General features: G+C 43.7%; 1 protein-coding gene across 12 annotated transcripts in view; it reads left to right on the forward strand.

Annotated features, from left to right (window-relative positions):
• The window catches only part of LOC129849912 (chromodomain-helicase-DNA-binding protein 5-like), a 196,710-nt gene that overhangs the window by 13,090 nt on the left and 160,488 nt on the right, over positions 1-23,132 (forward strand). For all 12 annotated transcript variants that reach the window (XM_055916640.1, XM_055916606.1, XM_055916641.1 and 9 more), the window contains 9 exons: positions 11,357-11,505; positions 18,001-18,264; positions 18,361-18,479; positions 18,891-19,138; positions 19,245-19,336; positions 19,514-19,640; positions 21,396-21,562; positions 21,690-21,902; positions 22,138-22,344. In XM_055916640.1, coding sequence (XP_055772615.1) covers positions 11,464-11,505; positions 18,001-18,264; positions 18,361-18,479; positions 18,891-19,138; positions 19,245-19,336; positions 19,514-19,640; positions 21,396-21,562; positions 21,690-21,902; positions 22,138-22,344 — 1,479 coding nt within the window. In that variant the 5' untranslated portion in view covers positions 11,357-11,463. The remainder of the gene's footprint in view (positions 1-11,356; positions 11,506-18,000; positions 18,265-18,360; positions 18,480-18,890; positions 19,139-19,244; positions 19,337-19,513; positions 19,641-21,395; positions 21,563-21,689; positions 21,903-22,137; positions 22,345-23,132) is intronic.

Raw genomic sequence — 23,132 nt, forward strand, 5'->3', positions numbered from 1 at the left:
TTTTGTCTTGCCCATTCACCCTCTGAATGCACACACACAATCCATGTCTCAAGTGTTGAAAATCCTTATTTAAACCGTCTCCTCCCCTTCATCTACACTGATTTGAAGTGGATCAATAAGTGACATCAATAAGGGATCATAGATTTCACCTGGTCAGTCTATGTCATGGAAAGAGCAGGTGTATAATTGTGCATGCAGCATGTTAACTGCGTATGATGCTTTGATGTGAGTGTTTTTCATATAGACCCAGCCAGGCTTGACAGCAGTCTTAAGGAATTTCAGGATTGGCAGGGGCCCTCCACAAGCCATGGAGGGAGACCCGAGGACCCACAGTACAGTAGCTTCCACTGTTAGCTGTCACAGCCATACATTCACCACTCACTGTCAAATCATTCAGTTGTCCTTCCCATTGTCACATTTTTTTGTCATGTCACTAGCACTGTCCCTGTGTCTCAGTTTTACATGTTGCTACTGTATCATCTCTTTTTTCATGATTTCATCCTTCTCTGAAATGTAAAGATGGGCTTTTGTGTGCCTACTAAGTCATCCCTGATTGGTGGGGCTATTTTTGGAGGTTCCACTGTGAAAGCTGACACCGTTTTTTGTCCAACTGTGTGTGTGTGTGATGCTTGGTCGAGTAAATGTGTATTATACTTGGGCAAGCATCACCTTTTACACTAGTTACCACTACATTTGTGTTCAACTGCACATATATGTTCTAATTACACTGTCATAATATACTACTACCATATAATATTTATGAATGGGTGAGCAAGAATAGCAAACTATATAAGGAGCTGTAATGCTCTGTTACATCTGCCACCACCAGGCTTCTGCTGACCAGGCTCCTGCTGCCCTGAATTGACCCACAGTACACAACTAGCTCACTCACACACCATCACTCTGTACCCTTAGATATACACTGCCCTGCCACCATTTATTATCACTAACTTCCAAAACCCAGGAGCAGGAAAGTGAGCTCACAGTCAATGACTACTGCTCAAAACAGATTTTCTTGCACAGATTAGCCTTGAGCTAGCCTCGAGCTAGGCCCATCTGCCGGCTAGCCGAAGAGGCCTACCAGCAAATTATTGGGCTACAATACCTCTTTTGCCAATTGGACTGGACCCTTTATTGCCGACACGGAGCCCCGCCGATCCATCACGACTGGTCTGCCGACGTAATTGTCCGAGGTGGTTTCAACAGGCTTTTCCATTGCGACGTTTCTGAATACCCATCTGCTAATTATTAGCTGTCTTATCGGCTGCTATCTAAATAAATATACCGGACAATTTATTTTTTCTTTTTTCCTGGGTCACTATATCTATTTTGCCAATTGGATCGATCCCCTCTACCACACGGAACCCCACTAATCTACCGACGGAAACGAACGAGGTGACAAAAAAATAAAAAAATAAATAAAATAAAAACCAGACCTCCATCCTATGTTATCTTGCTACCGATAGCCAGCTACCCGGCCAGCTGTCTGGATCGCCGTGCCCCCAACCAACCTCTACTCACTGGACCCTTATGATCACTCGATTAAGCATGCCTCTCCTTAATGTAAATATGCCTTGTCCATTGCTGTTCTGGTTAGTGTTTATTGGCTTATTTCACTGTAGAGCCTCTAGCCCTGCTCACTATATATCCAACCTCTCAGTTCCACCACCCACATATGCGATGACATCACCTGGTTTCAATGATGTTTCTAGAGACTATATCTCTCTCATCATCACCCATTACCTAGGTTTACCTCCACTGTATTCACATCCTACCATACGTTTGTCTGTACATTATTCCTTGAAGCTATTTTATCGCCCCCAGAAACTTCCTTTTACTCTCTGTTCTAGACGTTCCAAACGACCAATTCTCATAGCTTTTAGCCGTACCCTTATCCTACTCCTCCTCTGTTCCTCTGGTGATGTAGAGGTGAATCCAGGCCCTGCAGTACCTAGCTCCACTCCTATTCCCCAGGCGCTCTCTTTTGATGACTTCTGTAACCGTAATAGCCTTGGTTTCATGCATGTTAACATTAGAAACCTCCTCCCTAAGTTTGTTTTGTTCACTGCTTTAGCACACTCTGCCAACCCAGATGTTTTAGCCGTGTCTGAATCCTGGCTTAGGAAGACCACCAAAAATTCTGACATTTTCATCCCTAACTACAAGATTTTCAGACAAGATAGAACGGCCAAAGGGGGCGGTGTTGCAATCTACTGCAAGGATTGCCTGCAGAGTTCTGTTTTACTATCCAGGTCTGTTCCGAAACAATTTGAACTCCTACTTTTAAAAATCCACCTCTCTAAAAACAAGTCTCTCACTGTTGCCGCCTGCTATAGACCACCCTCTGCCCCCAGCTGTGCTCTGGACACCATATGTGAACTGATTGCCCCCCATCTATCTTCAGAGCTTGTGCTGCTAGGCGACCTAAATTGGAACATGCTTAACACCCCAGCCATCCTACAATCTAAGCTTGATGCCCTCAATCTCACATAAATTATCAATGAACCTACCAGGTATCACCCCAATTCCGTAAACACGGGTACCCTCATAGACATCATCCTAACCAACTTGCCCTCCAAATACACCTCTGCTGTTTTCAACCAAGATCTCAGCGATCACTGCCTCATTGCCTGTATCCGTAATGGGTCAGCGATCAAACGACCTCCACTCATCACTGTCAAACGCTCCCTGAAACACTTCAGCGAGCAGGCCTTTCTAATCGACCAGGCCGAGGTATCCTGGAAGGATATTGATCTCATCCCGTCAGTAGAGGATGCCTGGATATTTTTTAAAAATGCCTTCCTCACCATCTTGAATAAGCATGCCCCATTCAAGAAATTTAGAACCAGGAACAGATATAGCCCTTGGTTCTCTCCTGACCTGACTGCCCTTAACCAACAGAAAAACATCCTATGGCGTTCTGCATTAGCATCGAACAGCCCCCGTGATATGCAACTTTTCAGGGAAGCTAGAAACCAGTATACACAGGCAGTTAGAAAAGCCAAGGCTAGCTTTTTCAAGCAGAAATTTGCTTCCTGCAACACAAACTCAAAAAAGTTCTGGGACACTGTAAAGTCCATGGAGAATAAGAACACCTCCTCCCAGCTTCCAACTGCACTGAAGATAGGAAATACTGTCACCACCGACAAATCCATTATAATTGAGAATTTCAATAAGCATTTTTCTACGGCTGGCCATGCTTTCCACCTGGCTACCCCTACCCCGGTCAACAGCACTGCCCTCCCCTCTGCTACTTGCCCAAGCCTTCCCCATTTCTCTTCCCCAAATACAGTCAGCTGATGTTCTGAAAGAGCTGCAAAATCTGGACCCTTACAAATCAGCCGGGCTAGATAATCTGGACCCTTTCTTTCTAAAACTATCTGCTGAAATTGTTGCCACCCCTATTACCAGCCTTTTCAACCTCTCTTTCGTGTCGTCTGAGATTCCCAAAGATTGGAAAGCAGCTGCGGTTATCCCCCTCTTCAAAGGGGGAGACACTCTAGACCCAAACTGCTACAGACCTATATCTATCCTACCCTGCCTTTCTAAGGTCTTCGAAAGCCAAGTCAATAAACAGATTACCGACCATCTCGAATCCCACCATACCTTCTCCGCTATGCAATCTGGTTTCAGAGCTGGTCATGGGTGCACCTCAGCCACGCTCAAGGTCATAAACGATATCTTAACCGCTATCGATAGGAAACAGTACTGTGCAGCCATATTCATTGACCTGGCCAAGGCTTTTGACTCTGTCAATCACCACATCCTCATCGGCAGACTCGACAGCCTTGGTTTCTCTAATGATTGCCTCGCCTGGTTCACCAACTACTTCTCTGATCGAGTTCAGTGTGTCAAATCGGAGGGTCTGTTGTCCGGACCTCTGGCAGTCTCTATGGGGGTGCCACAGGGTTCAATTCTTGGACCGACTCTCTTCTCTGTATACATCAATGATGTCGCTCTTGCTGCTGGTGAGTCTCTGATCCACCTCTACGCAGACGACACTATTCTGTATACTTCTGGCCCTTCTCTTGACACTGTGTTAACAACCCTCCAGGCGAGCTTCAATGCCATACAACTCTCCTTCCGTGGCCTCCAATTGCTCTTAAATACAAGTAAAACTAAATGCATGCTCTTCAACCGATCGCTGCCTGCACCTGCCCGCCTGTCCAGCATCACTACTCTGGACGGCTCTGACTTAGAATATGTGGACAACTACAAATACCTAGGTGTCTGGTTAGACTGTAAACTCTCCTTCCAGACTCACATCAAGCATCTCCAATCCAAAGTTAAATCTAGAATCGGCTTCCTATTCCGCAACAAAGCATCCTTCACTCATGCTGCCAAACATACCCTTGTAAAACTGACCATCCTACCAATCCTCGACTTCGGTGATGTCATTTACAAAATAGCCTCCAAAACCCTACTCAATAGATTGGATGCAGTCTATCACAGTGCCATCCGTTTTGTCACCAAAGCCCCATATACTACCCACCACTGCGACCTGTACGCTCTCGTTGGCTGGCCCTCGCTTCACACTCGTCGCCAAACCCACTGGCTCCAGGTCATCTACAAGACCCTGCTAGGTAAAGTCCCCCCTTATCTCAGCTCGCTGGTCACCATAGCAACGCCCACCCGTAGCACGCGCTCCAGCAGGTATATCTCTCTGGTCACCCCCAAAACCAATTCTTCCTTTGGCCGCCTCTCCTTCCAGTTCTCTGCTGCCAATGACTGGAACGAACTACAAAAATCTCTGAAACTGGAAACACTTATCTCCCTCACTAGCTTTAAGCACCAGCTGTCAGAGCAGCTCATATATTACTGCACCTGTACATAGCCCATCTATAATTTAGCCCAAACAACTACCTCTTTACCTACTGTATTTATTTATTTTGCTCCTTTGCACCCCATTATTTCTATCTCTACTTTGCACCTTCTTCCACTGCAAACCAACCATTCCAGTGTTATTTTTTTTACTTGCTATATTGTATTTACTTCGCCACCATGGCCTTTTTATATTTTATTTATTTATTTATATATATATTTTGTTTGCCTTCACCTCCCTTATCTCACCTCACTTGCTCATATTGTATATAGACTTATTTTCACTGTATTATTGACTGTATGTTTGTTTTACTCCATGTGTAACTATGTGTTGTTGTATGTGTCGAACTGCTTTGCTTTATCTTGGCCAGGTCGCAATTGTAAATGAGAACGTGTTCTCAATTTGCCTACCTGGTTAAATAAAGGTGAAGTAAAAAAAGAAAAAAAAAGACGATGGCTTACTGAGTATCATGAAGTCATACAGTCTGCAATTCAGAATGCCAAACTTTGGAATAAATGTGTGTGAGTTTGCTTTTGTGTTTCCCACGACATGACTAGTGGGCTAGAAACACCTTCTCAATGAGGGGAGAACCCTGTAGTCACTCTCTCCACAGGGAACCATTAACTGGGTATTTCTATAAGGAGCCTGTCAAAGAGAGAGGCCCAATGCGTTTTCTGTAAATGCTGAATTTTCCACAAGGGAGAATGTCATGAATCTCCTCTCTAATGGAGCGGTCCAGTGGCCAAGCCCTTGCAGGAAGCTCAGAGCGGTGCTGCCTGCCCACCGTCCGCGCTTTAAAGTGGGCACAGTGTGCAAAGTAGGGCTGCAGCCTGGCTCAAACAAGAAGTTTGTGGTTCAAACAGGGCCTTGTGCCAGCTGCCCTGTGACACGTGCCACAGTGATCCCCCTCAACACCTGGCACAGTCAGATACGCACAGCCAGCCACCAGGCTGGTTACTAGGCTGCCACCTCTGGAAGACATCATAGATCATTTTGAGTAATAGCTGCCGGCTATTGTATTAGTCAATATGCGCTGAATCAAATTGTATTAGTCACATGCACCGAATACAACAAGGCAGTTAACCCACTGTTCCTAGGCTGTCATTGAAAATAAGAATTTGTTATTAACCTTACAGTGAAATGCTTATTTACGAGCCACTAACTAACAATGCAGTTTAAAAAATCTGGATAAGAAATAAAGTAACAAGTAATTCAAGAGCAGCAGTAAAATAACAATAGCGAGACTATATACAGTGGGGTACCGTAACAGAGTCAATGTGCGTGGGCACCGGTTAGTTGAGGGGGGGGGGGGTGTGCAATGCAAATAGTTTGGGTAGCCTTTGATTAGATGTTCATGAGTCTTATGGCTTGGGGGTAGAAGCCTATTGGACCTAGACTTGGTGCTACGGTACCGCTTGCTGTGTGGTAGCAGAGAGAACAGTCTATGACTAGGGTGGCTGGAGTCTTTGACAATTTTTAGGTCCTTCCTCTGACACAGCCTGGTATAGAGGTCCTGGATGGCAGGAAGCTTGGCCCCAGTGATGTACTGGGCCGTTCGCACTGTAGTGCCTTACAGTCGGAGGCCGAGCAGTTGCCATACCAGGCAGTGATGCAACCAGTCAGGATGCCCTCGATGGTACAGCTGTAGAACCTCTTGAGGATCTCAGGACCCATGCCAAATCTTTTCAGTCTCCTGAGGGGGAATAGGTTTCGTCGTGCCCTCTTCACGACTGCCTTGGTGTGCTTGGACCATCTTAGTTTGTTGGTGATGTGGACACCAAGGAATTTGAAGCTCTCAATCTGGTCCACTACAGCCCTGTCGATGAGAATGGGGGCGTGCTCGGTCCTCTTTTTCCTGTAGTCCTCATCTCCTTTGTCTTGATCACATTGAGGGAGAGTGTCACGACTTCCGACGAAGTCGGTCCCTCCCCCTGTTCGGGCGGCGTTCGGCAGTCGACGTCACCGGCCTTCAGGCCATCGCCGATCCACTCTTCATTTTCCATTTGTTTTGCCTTTGTTTTACACACCTGGTTTCAATTCCCCAATTACATGTTCATTATCATCTGTTTTCCCCATGGTTTTTGTGCGTGATTGTTTTATGTATGTTCGGTCCGTTATTGTGGGCTCGGCATTACGTCATGTTATTGGAATATTTGAGTAAAGTTACTTGTGTTATTCATCTCTGCTGTCCTGCGCCTGACTCCTCTGCACCAGCTACACCCAGACCATTACAGAGAGGTTGTGTCCTGGTACCACACGGCCAGGTCTCAAACCTCCTCCCTATAGGTTGTCTCATCGTTGTCGGTGATCAGGCCTACCACTGTTGTGTCATCGGCAAACTTAATGAGGGCGGCAGGTAGCCTAGTGGTTAGGACGTTGGACTAGTAACCGAAAGGTTGCAAGATCGAGTCCCCGAGCTGACAAGGTAAACTACTTCTATGCTCGCTTCGAAGCAAATAACACTAAAACATGCGTGAGAGCACCAGCTGTTCCGGAAGACTGTGTGATCATGCTCTCCGCAGCCAATGTGAGTTTGACCTTCAATATGGTCAAATCTGGAAACTATCATTTCAAAAATAAAAAATGTATTCTTTCAGTGAAATATGGAACCGTTCTGTATTTTATCGAACGGGTGGCAACCCTAAGTCTAAATATTGCTGTTACATTGCACATCCTTCAATGTTATGTCATAATTATGTAAAATTCTGGCAAATTTAATTACGGTCTTTGTTAGGAAGAAATGGTCTTCACACAGTTCGCAACGAGCCAGACGGCCCAAACTGCTGTATATACCCTGACTCTGCTTGCACTGAACGCAAGAGAAGTGACACAATTTCCCTAGTTAATATTGCCTGCTAACATGAATTTCTTTTAACTAAATATGCAGGTTTAAAAAATATACTTGTGTATTGATTTTAAGAAAGGCATTGATGTTTATGGTTAGGTACATTGGTGCAACGATTGTGCTTTTTTTCCCCGCAAATGCGCTTTTGTTAAATCATCACCCGTTTGGCGAAGTTGAAGTAGGCTGTGATTTGATGATAAATTAACCGCATTGATTATATGCAACGCAGGACAAGCAGGTTAACCTAGTAATATCATCAACCATGTGTAGTTAACTAGTGATTATGTGAAGATTGATTGTTTTTTATAAGGTAAGTTTAATTGACAGCTGTTTGCTTATGGCGGAACACAATTCATTCAATGCTGTCTTAGTGCCAGCCTCAGTCTGTGGTGGTATGTAAACAGCTACGAAAATACAGATGAAAACTCTCTAGGTAGATAGTGTGGTCTACAGCTTATCATGAGATACTCTACCTCAGGCGAGCAATAGATCGATGCTTCCTTAGATATCGTGCACAGCTGTTATTTACAAAAATACATAGTCCGCTGCCCCTTGTCTTACCAGACGCTGCTATTCTACCCTGCCGACGCAGCGTATAACCAGCCAGCTGTATGTTGATAGTGTCGTCGTTCAGCCACGACTCCGTTAAGCATAAAATATTACAGTTTTCAATGTCCCATTGGTAGTTTAATTTTAATCTTCCGCGTAGGTCATCGATTTTATTCTCCAAAGATTGCACGTTTGCTAGCAGAATGGAAGGAAGTGGGGTTTTATTCAATCGCCTACGAATTCTCAGAAAGCATCCCGCCCTCTGGCCCCTTTTTCTCCGCCTCCTCTTCACACAAATCACGGGGATCTGGGCCTGTTCCCGAGACAGCAGTATATCATTCTCGTCGGGCTTGTCAGACTCGTTAAAGGAAAAAAGGATTCTGCCAGTCCATGGTGAGTACATTTAGATGTGGTGCCTTACATACATTCCTACATGTGCGGACATCATGTGTTTATCTCAATTACATTTATTAAATTGGCCATTTGTGGTCAACTAGGTGGTAGATAATGGGGGGGTGTCACATATCAGCAAGGAGTTTTCTTGACCCGGAAACAGACAATTTTTTCTTTCTCAACCTGCCTGTATTTCAACTGCATTTCTCCTCAACTCAGTTAATTGCATCATCAGTGCATTTGAATGAACTGTAACATTAGCTGTGTTGTTGTGATGATGTCATGCCTGGCAGGCAGCAAACATGGACAGTACCTGAGACATGAAAGAGCTCCTATGAGATACTGCAGACATGTTGGCTTATTAACTATAGAGCTTGAGGCACTAGCTGTCATTATACATGTTTATGAGAGAGCCTCAATCTACACAAGTGGGATGATGCATCCAGTTTAGCCAGTGGTGAATGGGAATGTATAAATAGACAATTCTATGAGTCTCTCATTGATAATGAACCTTGGAAGCCACTAGTGTCTGTGTAGCCCCTCCTGACTAGCCTGGCTAAATGGAGGATAAGTACATTGCAAGCCAAGGTTTGTGCTTAGGAGACAGGGAACCCCTCCTCCCTACTCAGTGTTCCTCTGGGAGTGGTAGGCTGCAAGGCTAGTCTAGTGTTGGCTGGCTGAATGACTCTGATGCACGTGCTGCATATTTCATGCCCTCCAGTCTGTTTGTTTGTGAATGAGGAGTGTGTCTCTTTATAGTGATGTACTGTCTACTGTCTCTTATTCCTCTGTGACCCACTGGGGCCGCACTGAAGTCTGGAGCGCCGTAGCACACCCTAGTCAGCATGCTTCTATGTATACAACAACATTGAGGCAATACAGTTGACGGATGACTAGCACCCCACTAGGAGTTTTACCTGGCTGACAGGATATAAGGTAAAAGGGGAGGATGGATAGGTGATGATGACTACCAGAACCCCTATGAAATTTGTATGAGTATTACGGTAAGAGTGAAGGTTCTATACAGTACCAGTCAAACGTTTGGACACAGCTACTCATTCCACGGTTTCTCTTTATTTTTACTATTTTCTACATTGTAGAATAATAGTGAAGACATCAACACTATGAAATAACACGTATGGAATCATGTAGTAACCAAAAAAGTGTTAAACAAATCAAAACATATTTTATATTTGAGATTCTTTAAAGTAGCCACCCTTTGCCTTGATGACAGCTTTACGCACTCTTGGCATTCTCTCAACCAGCTTCATGAGGTACTGGAATGCATTTCAATGAACAGGTGTGCCTTGTTAATTTGTGGAATTTCTTTCCTTCTTAATGCGTTGAGCCAATCAGTTGTGTTGTGACAAGGTAGGGGTGGTATACAGAACTTACCAGCCTCAGAAATTGCAGCCCAAATAAATGCTTCACAGAGTTCAAGTAACATACACATCTCAACATCAACTGTTCAGAGGAGACTGCATGAATCAGGCCTTTATGGTCGAATTACTGCAAAGAAACTACTACTAGAGGACACCAATAAGAAGAAGAGACTTGCTTGGGCCAAGAAACACGAGCAATAGACATTAGGCCGGTGGTAATCTGTCCTGTGGTCTGATGAGTCCAAATTTGCGATTTTTGGTTTAAACCGCCTTGTCTTTGTGAGACGCAGTGTAGGTGAACGGATGATCTCTGCATGTGTGGTTCCCACCGTGAAGCATGGAGGAGGAGGTGTGGGGGTGCTTTGCTGGTGACACTGTCTGATTTATTTTGAATTCAAGGCGCACTTAACCAGCATTGTGTCACGCCCTGATCGTAGAGATCTTTTTATTCTCTATATTTGGTTGGTCAGGGTGTGACTCGGGTGGGAAATTCTATGTTCTTTATGTTCTTTATTTCTATGTTTTGGCCGGGTATGGTTCTCATTCAGGGACAGCTGTCTATCGTTGTCTCTGATTGGGAATCATACTTAGGCAGCCTGTTTTGCCACCTTAGTTTTGTGGGATGTTGTTTTTTGTTAGCTCTGAGAAGCCTTCAGAACGTGACGTTCATTATTCTTTTGTTGTTTTGTTTGGGTGTTTTGAGTAAATAAAGTATCATGAACACGTACCACGCTGCACCTTGGTCCACTTCTTCCGACGGGCATTACATATTTTTACCACAGCATTCTGCAGCGCTACGCCATCCCATCTGGTTTGCGCTTAGTTGGACTATAATTTGTTTTTCAACAGGACAATGACCCATCACACCTCCAGGATTTGTAAGGGCTATTTGACCATGAAGGAGAATGATGGAGTGCTGCATCAGACGACCCGGCCTCCACAATCAACCAACCTCCACCCAATTTAGGTGGTTTGGGATGAGTTGGACCGCAGAGTGAAGGAAAAGTAGCCAACAAGTGCTCAGCATATGTAGGAACTCCTTCAAGACTGTTGGAAAAATAATTCTAGGTGAAGCTGGTTGAGAGAATGCCAAGAGTGTGCAAAGCTGTCATCAAGGCGAAGGGTGGCCACTTTGAAGAATCTAAAATAGAAAATATTTTTTGATTTGTTTAACACTTTTTTTGGTTACTGCATGATTCTATATGTGTTATTTCATAGTTTTGATGTCTTCACTATCATTCTACAATGTAGAAAATAGTAAAAATAAAGAGAAACCCTTGAATGAGTAGGTGTGTCCAAACTTTTGACTGGTACTGTACATGTATCATGTGGTTCTGAATGCCATGTTTGTGTTTGTGTGTAAAGATGAGGATGAGGAGGGTGAAAACAACACTGTCCCGCTCACACCTCTGGACAGCTTCTTCTCTGACGACGACTCCCTCAAACAACAGAAGAAGAAGAAACCTAAAAAGATGGAGGGCAAGATGCCCAAAGTCAAGAAGAGGAAAAAGGAGGTAAGCTGTATCAGACTGCAAACATTTTTGTGCACAATAACACACAACCTGTAAGAAGCTACAGTAGATGTTGTGCAATAAACTGTAGTAATCTCTTGAGCAGCCATTCATATTGCCTAGGATTGATCTACAATTCAATAGTCTTCGGATTGTTGGACTATCCTCGAATCTCTTTCTTTAACCTGTAGTCTGGTTTAGGGGCTCTTGGCACAAGTGCCAGTGTAAGCGGTGGGCTTTGTGCCATCTAGACTGTGGATCAGGAGGAGTTCCTGTGGTAGTCAACATGGACGGTAGGTTAGGAGTGCTAGAGCGTGTACCAGTGGGTGCCAGTAACAGCGTTGTAACAGAGCTGTTCTGACAGCTGAACTCTCCCAGGCATTAGTTCCTGACATTCAGGCAACAGGCTTTAAACAGCAGCACTGAGCTGGGACTCTCCATAGACTACACCACAACCATTATATTAAAACAGACATCAAACAACTCCTGAACTTTATTCGTTTCCATGGCTGCTCTTTAGATTATTGGCTAATTGAGGTTAACCACTGTGTGCCTTGAAATAGATCATAGACGAGTCAGGGGAAAGTGTTCGGTGTAACACAGTGAGCCAGGAGAAAGTTGTTGGGGTAACACACCCACATGAAAAAATACTACAGTTTACTATAGAATACTACAGTACTTACTATAGAAATATGGAGTATACTGTAGAATACTATACTACACACTTAGTATCCCTCAAGCATGTAGTTTTGTAGTATACTGTAGAATACTATTGTAAATACTATAGTATTATCCCCAAAACACTGCAGTAAATACTACAGTAATGTCTGCAAAAACACGGCAGGTAGCCTAGTGGTTAGTACGTTGGGCCTGTAACCGAAATGTTGCTAGATCAAATCCCCGAGCTAACAAGGTAAAAATCTGTTGTTCTGCCCCTGAACAAGGCAGCCCACTGTTCCTAGGCCATCATTGTAAATAAGAATTTGTTCTTAACTTCTACTTGGTCACAATCCCGGATCCGGGAGCACCCCCATCAGTAAAAAAGCTGACTAGCATAGCCTAGCATAGCGTCACAAGTAAATACTAGCATCTAAATATCATTAAATCACAAGTCCAAGACACCAGATGAAAGATACACATCTTGTGAATCCAGCCATCGTTTCTGATTTTTAAAACGTTTTACAGGGAAGACACAATATGTATTTCTATTAGCTAACCACGATAGCAAAAGACACAACTTTTTTTTTTTCACCATTTTTTTCCTGCATAGGTAGCTATCACAATTTCGACAGTAACCAAGAAACAACTTCATCAGATGACAGTCTGATAACATATTTATTGTATAGCATATGTTTTGTTAGAAAAATGTGCATATTTCAGGTATAAATCATAGTTTTACATTGCAGCCACCATCACAACTCTCACCAACGCAACTAGAATAACTACAGAGACCAACGTGAATTACCTAAATACTCATCATAAAACATTTATGAAAAATACACAGCGTACAGCAAATGAAAGACAAAGATCTTGTGAATCCAGACAATATTTCAGATTTTTTAAGTGTTTTACAGCGAAAACACAATATAGCATTATATTAGCTTACTACAATAGCCAACCACACAACAGCATTGATTCAAGCCAACAATAGTGATAACGTTATAAACCAGCAAAATATATAAATTTTTTCACTAACCTTCTCAAACTTCTTCAGATGACAGTCCTATAACATCATATTACACAATACATATAGAGTTTGTTCGAAAATGTGCATATTTAGCGGCACAAATCGTGGTTATACAATGAGATTAGTAGCCAAGCTGCCAACAAAATGTCGGGAGAAATCTTGGGAGAGGCACCTAATCTAATCAGTAACTAATCATAAACTTGACTAAAAAATACAGGTTGGACAGCAAATGAAAGATACATTAGTTCTTAATGCAACCGCTGTGTTAGATTTTTAAAATTAACGTTACTACGACATACAGCGTTCGTTAAAGCGAGACCGCACCGAAATTAATGGCGGAACAGTAGTTTTACATTTTTCAACAGAACAATGAATTAACATCATAAATACTTCTTACTTTTTGATGAGCTCCCATCAGAATCTTGGGCAAGTTGTCCTTTGTCCAGAGGAATCGTTGCTCGGTTGTAGATTGTCGCCTTTAACTTTGGAATTAGCAGTAAACATTAGCCATGTGGCGAAGACGTGTCCAACTCACTATAACGCAGCACTAAGAAATATCCGAAAATCGCAATATACTGATATAAACTGATATAACTTGGTTTAAAATAACAACATTATGATGTCTTTAACACCTATATCGAATAAAATCAGAGCCGGATATATCTAAGGCCTATAACGGGAGCTTTCTAGAACGCAATCCTGAGGTCTGTCTTGCGTCATGGCGAATGTTGAAAAGAGTGGACCCCACGTTCCCAGACCCTTTATATGGCCTCAGATCTGCCTAGCAACTCCATTCCAATTCTCACTATTTGCTGACATCTAGGGGAAGGCGTATGCAGTGCATCTCGACCAATAGAAGACATGCAAATTAATAAACTGACCCCAGAACAGCCTGCCTGATTTCAGATTTCTCACTTCCTCACAGGACAATTGCTCCAACTTGAGTTCTGTTTTACTCACAGATATAATTCAAACGGTTTTAGAAACTAGAGAGTGTTTTCTATCCAATAGTAATAATAATATGCATATTGTACGAGCAAGAATTGAGTACGAGGCAGTTTAATTTGGGAACTAAATTTTTACAATGTGAAAACAGCACCCCCTATTGAGAAAAGGTGACTTGCCTAGTTAAGTAAAGGTTAAATAAAACAATACAACAGTCCGCAAAAACACTACAGTAATTACTATAGTATATACAACAGTAAATACTACAGTATTCACTCTGTGACTTTAGTCCGCAAAAACTCTACAGTGAATACTGCAATAAAGTCAGCTAAAACACTACAGTGACTACTATAGTATTTTTACCATAGTATACTATGATATTTTCTCATGTGGTTATCCGTCTGCCATTTTCGGGCCTTGCCCGTTATACAGTTTGTGTTGGCTTTGTGTTGTTTATCATCTGTGTGTCCTCTGCCTGGGTTTGGGATTGACCAGTGTTCTGAATAGTGGTGGTGACAGAACGGGGATGTCCCTGTCCACGGCTGCCAGCGGTACTAGAAGGAGCTTTGGTGGCCCTTTGGCTGGTCGCGAAAAACACAGAGCACTGGACCCTGTCATGCTAATGAGGGGTCGCCCCATCTCTTTCCCCTCTGTCACACTCTCTCTTTCTTTCCATCCCTCTCTTTTACCATGCTCAGTTCACAAGCTCTGCTCGACAGTACACTGTACGTGTTCATCGGGCAGCACTCACTGCTAAGGGTCACTACTAAGGGAAACCACGTCTAGCTGTTATTCACTTACAATCTCTCCTGAAGTCTAGTGTCAGTAATGGGCCACGGATCAATGGAGGTCACAGCCCCACCAGTTGATCTCTCTCCCCCCAGGTTGTCTCAGAGCTGAAGGAATGAAGCAGCTGTGCTCAGACTCCCTCCAGCAGGGCCCGCGCACGCCACAGGAGAGCTGTTAGTACTGATGACTGGCTAGATCTGTTTTAAGGAGAAAAATCCCTATAGGGGACTGTGCGTGTTGATAGTAAGCAGTGTTTTTTTCACACTGTACAATTGTAAGGCTTGGGGTGTTTAACCTCACTAGGGTATGTGGGACGGTAGCGTCCCACCTCGTCAACAGCCAGTGAAACTGCAGGGCGCCAAATTCAAAACAACAGAAATCGCATAATTTAAATTTCTCAAACATACAAGTATTTTACAACATTTTAAAGATACACTTGTTGTAAATCCAGCCAAAGTGTCTGATTTCAAAAAGGTTTTACGACGAAAGCACACCAAACGATTATGTTAGGTTAGAGCCAAGTCACGGAAAACGACAGCCATTTTTCCAGCCAAAGAGAGGAGTAACAAAAAGCAGAAATAATCACTAACCTTTTGATGATCTTCATCAGATGACACTCATAGGACTTCATGTTACACAATACATGTATGTTTTGTTCGGTAAAGTTCATATTTATATCCAAAAATCTGAGTTTAGGCGGGACGCTACTGTCTCACTTGGCAAAAAGCCAGAGAAAATGCAGAGCGCCAAATTCAAATTAATTACTATAAAAATCTAACTTTCATTAAATCACAAATGAAAGATACTAAATTAAAGCTACACTGGTTGTGAATCCAGCCAACATGTCATAATTCAAATAGGCTTTTCGGCGAAAGCAAACAATGCTATTATCTGAGGATAGCACCATTGTAAACAAAGAGAGAGAAGCATATTTCAACCCTGCAGGCGCGACACAAAACGCAGAAATAAAAATATAATTCAAGCCTTACCTTTGACGAGCTTCTTTTGTTGGCACTCCAATATGTCCCATAAACATCACAAATGGTCCTTTTGTTCGATGGTCGTTTTGTTCGATCCAAAAGTGGTCCTTTTGTTCGATCCAGAAAAACACCGGTTCCAAATTGTGAAACATGACTACAAAATATCTCAAAGGTTACCTGTAAACTTTGCAAAAAAAAATCTAACTACTTTTGTAATACAACTTTAGGTATTTTTAACGTAAATAATCGATAAAATTGAAGACGGGATGATCTGTGTTCAATACAGGATTAAAACCAACTGTAGCTAGCTTTCTGGTCACGCTTCTAACAAACAGGACACTTCGAGTGACCCTCCTTCAAGATGGCCGTACTTCTTCATTACACAAAGGAATAACCTCAACCAATTTCTAAAGACTGTTGACATCCAGTGGAAGCGGTATGAACTGCAAGAAGGTCCCTTAGAAATCTGGTTTCCCAATGAAAACACATTGAAAAGAGAGTGACTTCAAAAAACAAAATATCTGAATGGTTTGTCCTCGGGGGTTCGCCTGCTAAATAAGTTCTGTTTTACTCACAGACATGATTCAAACAGTTTTAGAAACTTCAAAGTGTTTTCTATCCAAATCTACTAATAATATGCATATCTTATCTTCTAGGGATGAGTAGCTGGCAGTTTAATTTGGGCATGCTTTTCATCCAAAATTCCGAATGCTGCCCCCTTTACCCAAGAGAAGTTAAGGTATCGTGAGGATATGACGTTTGTATATTCAACCTGACATTTATTTCTGACATAATGGCTGTACAGTATGTACTAATTTAATTTAGCTCTGAAAGTCCTTAATTAATTTGAAATGAAGTTGATACAAAGGGAAGACATTATATAAAGAAATAAACAATTGGAATTTTCTTTAAAACTTTCTTTATTTTTCCTGATCTCCCAGCAGAGACCTCTTTGTTTCCACCCTGATCTTGTGCCCTGTGATGTGTTTGTGTAACATTGAACCCTCTGCATTGTGCAGTCAGGGGTTAGGTTAAGACTCTTCTCTGTATTTACTCTCTCTGGATTAACAGTGGTTCTGCTTCCCTGCCTCCATCACCCTCCACTCCTTTTTCATTTGGACCCCACCCCTCCACACTCATTCTCTCCCCTTCTCCGTATGCATAAATGAGATTTGTCTAGACGGGCGCTGGAACACAGGCTCTGCAACCACAGGCCTCTGCATAACAAGCTCGTTATGCAAACGTGTCTGATTGGATGGCGCTGTTCCATTGGCTGCTGCTGCTATAGGGGGAGGGGGGGAGAGAGAGAGAGAGAGCTCCAGACTGCACAGTTTGGTCGCCATAGCAACACAGACGGACTGGCGGTGGGGTTGGCAGGCGCTGCGGCAACATGATCCTTTCCTCTGCGCCGCAGAGCAAGACGCCTGCGAGTCTCTCCATGGATCCACACAGGCCTACTGTGCAATGTTCATACACGCACACACAAACATGCACGAGCGTGCATGCACCCACGCATACAACCCAATGCCAGTGCTCACTCATACACTCCATCTATAAACGTTCAACTGCGTAGCCTTTCAGATGTTGCCATAGCAAGGCCATGGAGACAATACATAGAGACAATATATGCCTTAGTCTTATTGACTGGCTAGGAGGGGGAGATGTGATTGGCTGGGCTTCTGAAGGTGTATGTTGCTTTGTTGTTGCTGTTCTTTATGTAAGCAGAAGGTTTAGAGGAGAATGTGCCTCTGATCATGCCATCTTTGGAGCTCTCAACAAGCTGGGAGCTAGATATTAACTCAGTTGATTAAATGTTAATCGTTATCCAGATGGTATGGGGGTGGAGGAGTAGGAGGTCAAGTCAAGAAATTATTCATGTTTTTTGGATATATGCTCTTTCTCCCTTTTTCCTCTTCAATAAGAAGACTGTGTATGTTAGTGATATTTGCTGACTCATTGTCTGTGTATAAAATGTCTCCTGATTGATTGACAGACAGAGGGAGTGGGATTGTATATTGTAAACTGTGTGTGTGTGTGTGTGTGTGTGTGTGTGTGTGTGTGTGTGTGTGTGTGTGTGTGTGTGTGTGTGTGTGTCAGGGAGGAGGAGGTGGTGGAATAGGAGTTGGTGGCAATGACCTGGAGGAGCAGGCCTCAGAGCGGGAGGAGGACCATCCACTGCAACGTCCAGAGATTGGCTCCGAGAGCGAGAGCAGCACCTACGCCCCCACCACAAAGAAGAAGAAGAAGAAACCCAAGGAGAAGAAAGAGAAGAAACCCAAACGGAAGAAGAGAGAAGAGGAGGAGGATGACGATGATGATGATGACGACGACGATGATGATGATGATGATGATAATAATAAGGTACATTAAGCGTGTCTCTGTTTAACCATCTGTCTAGTTTGACCTCTATTTGTTGTTGTCATAGACTGGACTCGTACTTGTGTTGTTCTTCCCTAGGAGCCCAAGTCATCCAGCCAGCTGATGCAGGAGTGGGGTCTGGAAGATGTGCAGTATGGCTTCACAGAGGAGGACTATACAACCCTCACCAACTACAAGGCTTTCAGCCAGTTCCTCAGGTACTCAACATGTAGGGTCATAATTTATTGCTTGTCTTGTCTATGGATGGCTGTCATGTCTGTGTTGTTAGTTGTTGCTTGAAGCTATCCTAATTAAAACTGCACAGAGAACCCTGGACCTTTTTTTGGGGGGGGGGCTGTGTATGACAGCCTGGAGGTTCAGAGACTGAATGTATGTACCCTATATCTTAGAGAGGCCACTGTGCCAAACCACAAGACATTGGCTGACAAATCACAAGCATGCCACGCACACAACACAGAGGCGACGTCACACAGAGGGGACGTCACACAGATGGGTCACCACTAGTACTGGGGAATAAAGATACAGATCACTCTAGTGCAGGTTGTTATATAATTAACTGAGAAAATAACAAGGTAAGACAACAGTGTTCTTTCCCTGACTTTTCTCAGGCCACTTATTGCCAAGAAGAACCCTAAGATCCCCATGTCAAAGATGATGACAGTGTTAGGGTCCAAGTGGCGCGAGTTCAGCGCCAACAACCCCTTCAAAGGCACCTCCGCAACCGCTGTGGCTGCCGCGGTGGCTGCTGCTGTGGAAATGGTCACTGTGGCCTCGCCCATCTCTGTCAAAGAGGTCACTACCCTACCAAGCTCTCTGCCTGGGCCAATCAGAAAAGCCAAAACCAAAGATGGAAAGGGTAAGGGCTGTCAGTCAAGCATGCGGTATATCAGAATGTATAGAGATATAGTAATAAAGTACCCTCTATACCTCTCTGGTCTGTGCCTGATCTTGTTGTCCTATAGGGCCTGGGGTAAGACGGAAAACAAAGACTGTAAAGGAGGTGAAGAAGAAAAGTAAAGGGAAGAAGACCAAATCAAAGAAGAAAGCATCCTCGGTAAGGTTTGGAACGGCACACGTCTACTTTCTTACCTTCAGTCACATTACTATGACTTGAATAGATACATTAGGTTGTTGTTCCCAAACTCTAGTATGGATGAGGTATGTGCTTATTGTGTTAGTTATGAAGTTGCTGATTGACTGTGAGGTTGTGAATGATTGTGTCTGTTGGCAGAGTGAGGAGGACTTTGGGCTGGAAGAGTCGGACTTTGATGATGTCAGCATCCACAGTGCCTCGGTGCGCTCTGATACCTCGGGGAATGCCAAGAAGAAAGCCCGGAAGGGTCGGAAAAAAAGGAAAAGTATGCTATGTCTGTTATCTACACTAACCAGTTCTACTAGCTTACAGTGAGGGAAAAAAGTATTTGATCCCCTGCTGATTTTGTACGTTTGCCCACTGACAAAGAAATGATCAGTCTACAATTTTAATGGTAGGTTTATTTGAACAGTGAGAGACAGAATAACAACAAAAAAATCCAGAAAAACGCATGTCAAAAATGTTATAAAATGATTTGCATTTTAATGAGGGAAATAAGTATTTGACCCCCCCTCAATCAGAAAGATTTCTGGCTCCCAGGTGTCATTTATACAGGTAACGAGCTGAGATTAGAAGCACACTCTTAAAGGGAGTGCTCCTAATCTCAGTTTATTACCTGTATAAAAGACACCTGTCCACAGAAGCAATCAATCAATCAATCAGATTCCAAACTCTCCACCATGGCCAAGACCAAAGAGCTCTCTAATGATGTCAGGGACAAGATTGTAGACCTACACTTGGCTGGAATGTGCTACAAGACCATCGCCAAGCAGCTTGGTGAGAAGGTGACAACAGTTGGTGGGATTATTCGCAAATGGAAGAAACACAAAATAACTGTCAATCTCCCTCGGCCTGGGTCTCCATGCAAGATCTCACCTCGTGGAGTTGCAATGATCATGAGAACGGTGAGGAATCAGCCCAGAACTACACGGGAGGATCTTGTCAATGATCTCAAGGCAGCTGGGACCATAGTCACCAAGAAAACAATTGGTAACACACTACGCCGTGAAGGACTGAAATCCTGCAGCGCCCGCAAGGTCCCCCTGCTCAAGAAAGCACATATACATACCTGTTTGAAGTTTGCCAATTAACATCTGAATGATTCAGAGGACAACTGGGTGAACGTGTTGTGGTCAGATGAGACCAAAATGGAGCTCTTTGGCATCAACTCAACTCGCCGTGTTTGGAGGAGGAGGAATGCTGCCTATGACCCCAAGAACCTCATTCCCACCGTCCCCAACATGGAGGTGGAAACATTATGCTTTGGGGGTGTTTTTCTGCTAAGGCGACAGGACAACTTCACCGCATCAAAGGGACGATGGACGGGGCCATGTACCGTCAAATCTTGGGTGAGAACTTCCTTCCCTCAGCCAGGGCATTGACAATGGGTCGTGGATGGGTATTCTAGCATGACAATGACCCAAAACACACGGCCAAGACAACAAAGGAGTGGCTCAAGAAGAAGCACATTAAGGTCCTGGAGTGGCCTAGCCAGTCTCCAGACCTTAATCCCATAGAAAATCTGTGGAGGGAGCTGAAGGTTGGAGTTGCCAAACGTCAGCCTCGAAACCTGACTTGGAGAAGATCTGCAAAGAGGAGTGGGACAAAATCCCTCCTGAGATGTGTGCAAACCTGGTGGCCAACTACCAGAAACGTCTGACCTCTGTGATTGCCAACAAGGGTTTTGCCACCAAGTACTAAGTCATGTTTTGCAGAGGGGTCAAATACTTATTTCCCTCATTTAAAATGCAAATCAATTTATAACATATTTGACATGCGTTTTCCTGGATTTCTTTGTTGTTATTCTGTCTCTCACTGTTCAAATAAACCTACCATTAAAATTATAGACTGATCATTTCTTTGTCAGTGGGCAAACGTACAAAATCATCAAATATGTTTTTCCCTCACTGTATATCCTCCCTTCATTCCATAACCCTCATAACCCAATGATTGTTACTGCTGTGTGTGTGTAGACACAGACTACATTGACTTGTATCTGAGTTTCTTGTCTTGTGTGCAGGAGAGGATGGGGATGGCTATGAGACAGACCACCAGGACTACTGTGAGGTGTGCCAGCAGGGAGGGGAGATCATCCTGTGTGACACCTGTCCCAAAGCTTACCACCTGGTGTGTCTGGACCCCGAACTGGAGAAGGCCCCTGAGGGCAAGTGGAGCTGCCCCCACTGTGTGAGTAGTACACCTTAACCTTGACTGTCATTAAACACAACAGAAGTACATCATCTCTATCACATTATGACAGAAGTGCATTGTTACTACAAAGTGCATTATCACTATCCCTTATCTGTGCATTCAGGAGAAGGAGGGCATCCAGTGGGAGGCCAAAGATGATGATGAGGAGGAGGTTGCGGTTGAGGAAGAGGATGACCACCTGGAGTTCTGCAGAGTGTGTAAAGATGGAGGGGAGCTGCTGTGCTGTGACACCTGCCCCTCCTCCTACCATATCCACTGCCTCAACCCTCCCCTGCCTGAGATACCCAATGGGGAGTGGCTGTGCCCACGCTGCATGGTGAGTAACAAGTTCTCCCACCAATCAGTGTTCAGTCAGTGTCACATGCTCCACAATGGTCCAGTTAATGAACCATGTTATTTGTGAGAATGCACTTTGCTCTCCATTAATAAAATAGACTGCTGGAAACAAAATGGAAAGTGTCACTCTCTGTGCAGGCTCCCAAGAGAGAACAGAGATAGACTAATGAGGATAATACCATTCTCTCACATAACAACTCTCTTTCCCCCTCTAGTGCCCACCTCTGAAGGGGAAGGTACAGAGGATTCTCCACTGGACTTGGGGGGATCCCCCCTTACCCATGGAGGTGCCCCCTGGCCCTGATGGAGAGATGGTGGACCCGCTGGTCAAGCCCCCCCTGAAGGGCCACCCGGAGAGGGAACTGTTTGTCAAGTGGGCTGGTCTCTCCTACTGGCACTGCTCCTGGGTCAGCGAACTACAGGTGAGACAATAATCTGTCTGTTTGTCTGACTGCTGCTGACTGTCAGAGTTATCACAGTGTTTGAAAGTCAGCCATGTTCAAATATAGTGGCTTACAAGCAGGGCCGTGCACAGACCTTTCAGGGGGCAGGTGCTCCAAAAAATAAAAGAAATGGACACCTCCCTTGAAAAATAAATAATCGACTTTCATAATTCATATCTAGAAATTCATAACAGGCCTACTGTCTCTGTAACGAATGTTTTCATTTTTTTATCGTATGGTTATTTATTTCTGAAACAACACACTCATCACAAATTTTAAGCAAGCTAGTTAGAGTGAAGAGGAAATTATAGTCCTTAAACAGCTTTACAGTTTCACGGACCTACCCAATGATGCACAGCTCACTCACTGGCGAAGGCCGAAGCGCTTGTGCCAAAAGCCTACCTCCCTCTTGCTTTACTTTTTAAAACAAAGTTCGCTCAAAAGACCTATTTGGAAGTTGATAAAATATGTTGGTAGCCTACAGCAGACAGATTAGAGTCTTCTCTTTTCAGCAGGAGCCATTTGCTTTCCAACCTGTTATTCTGCAATTTTATTTGAAATATTGCAAAAGAACTGTTTTGTCTGCATGCTGTTCACTGACAGATATGCCATGTTATTGTTATTGCCATGTTATTTTCTACTCCCTGTATACTCTATAGGCATGTTATTTTCTACTCCCTGTATACTGTATAGGCATGTTATTTTCTACTCCCTGTATACTCTATAGCCATGTGATGTTTTTTCTTCTACTCCCTGTATACTCTATA

This window comes from Salvelinus fontinalis, chromosome 3, assembly GCF_029448725.1.
Source record: "Salvelinus fontinalis isolate EN_2023a chromosome 3, ASM2944872v1, whole genome shotgun sequence".
Classification (NCBI taxonomy): domain Eukaryota; kingdom Metazoa; phylum Chordata; class Actinopteri; order Salmoniformes; family Salmonidae; genus Salvelinus; species Salvelinus fontinalis.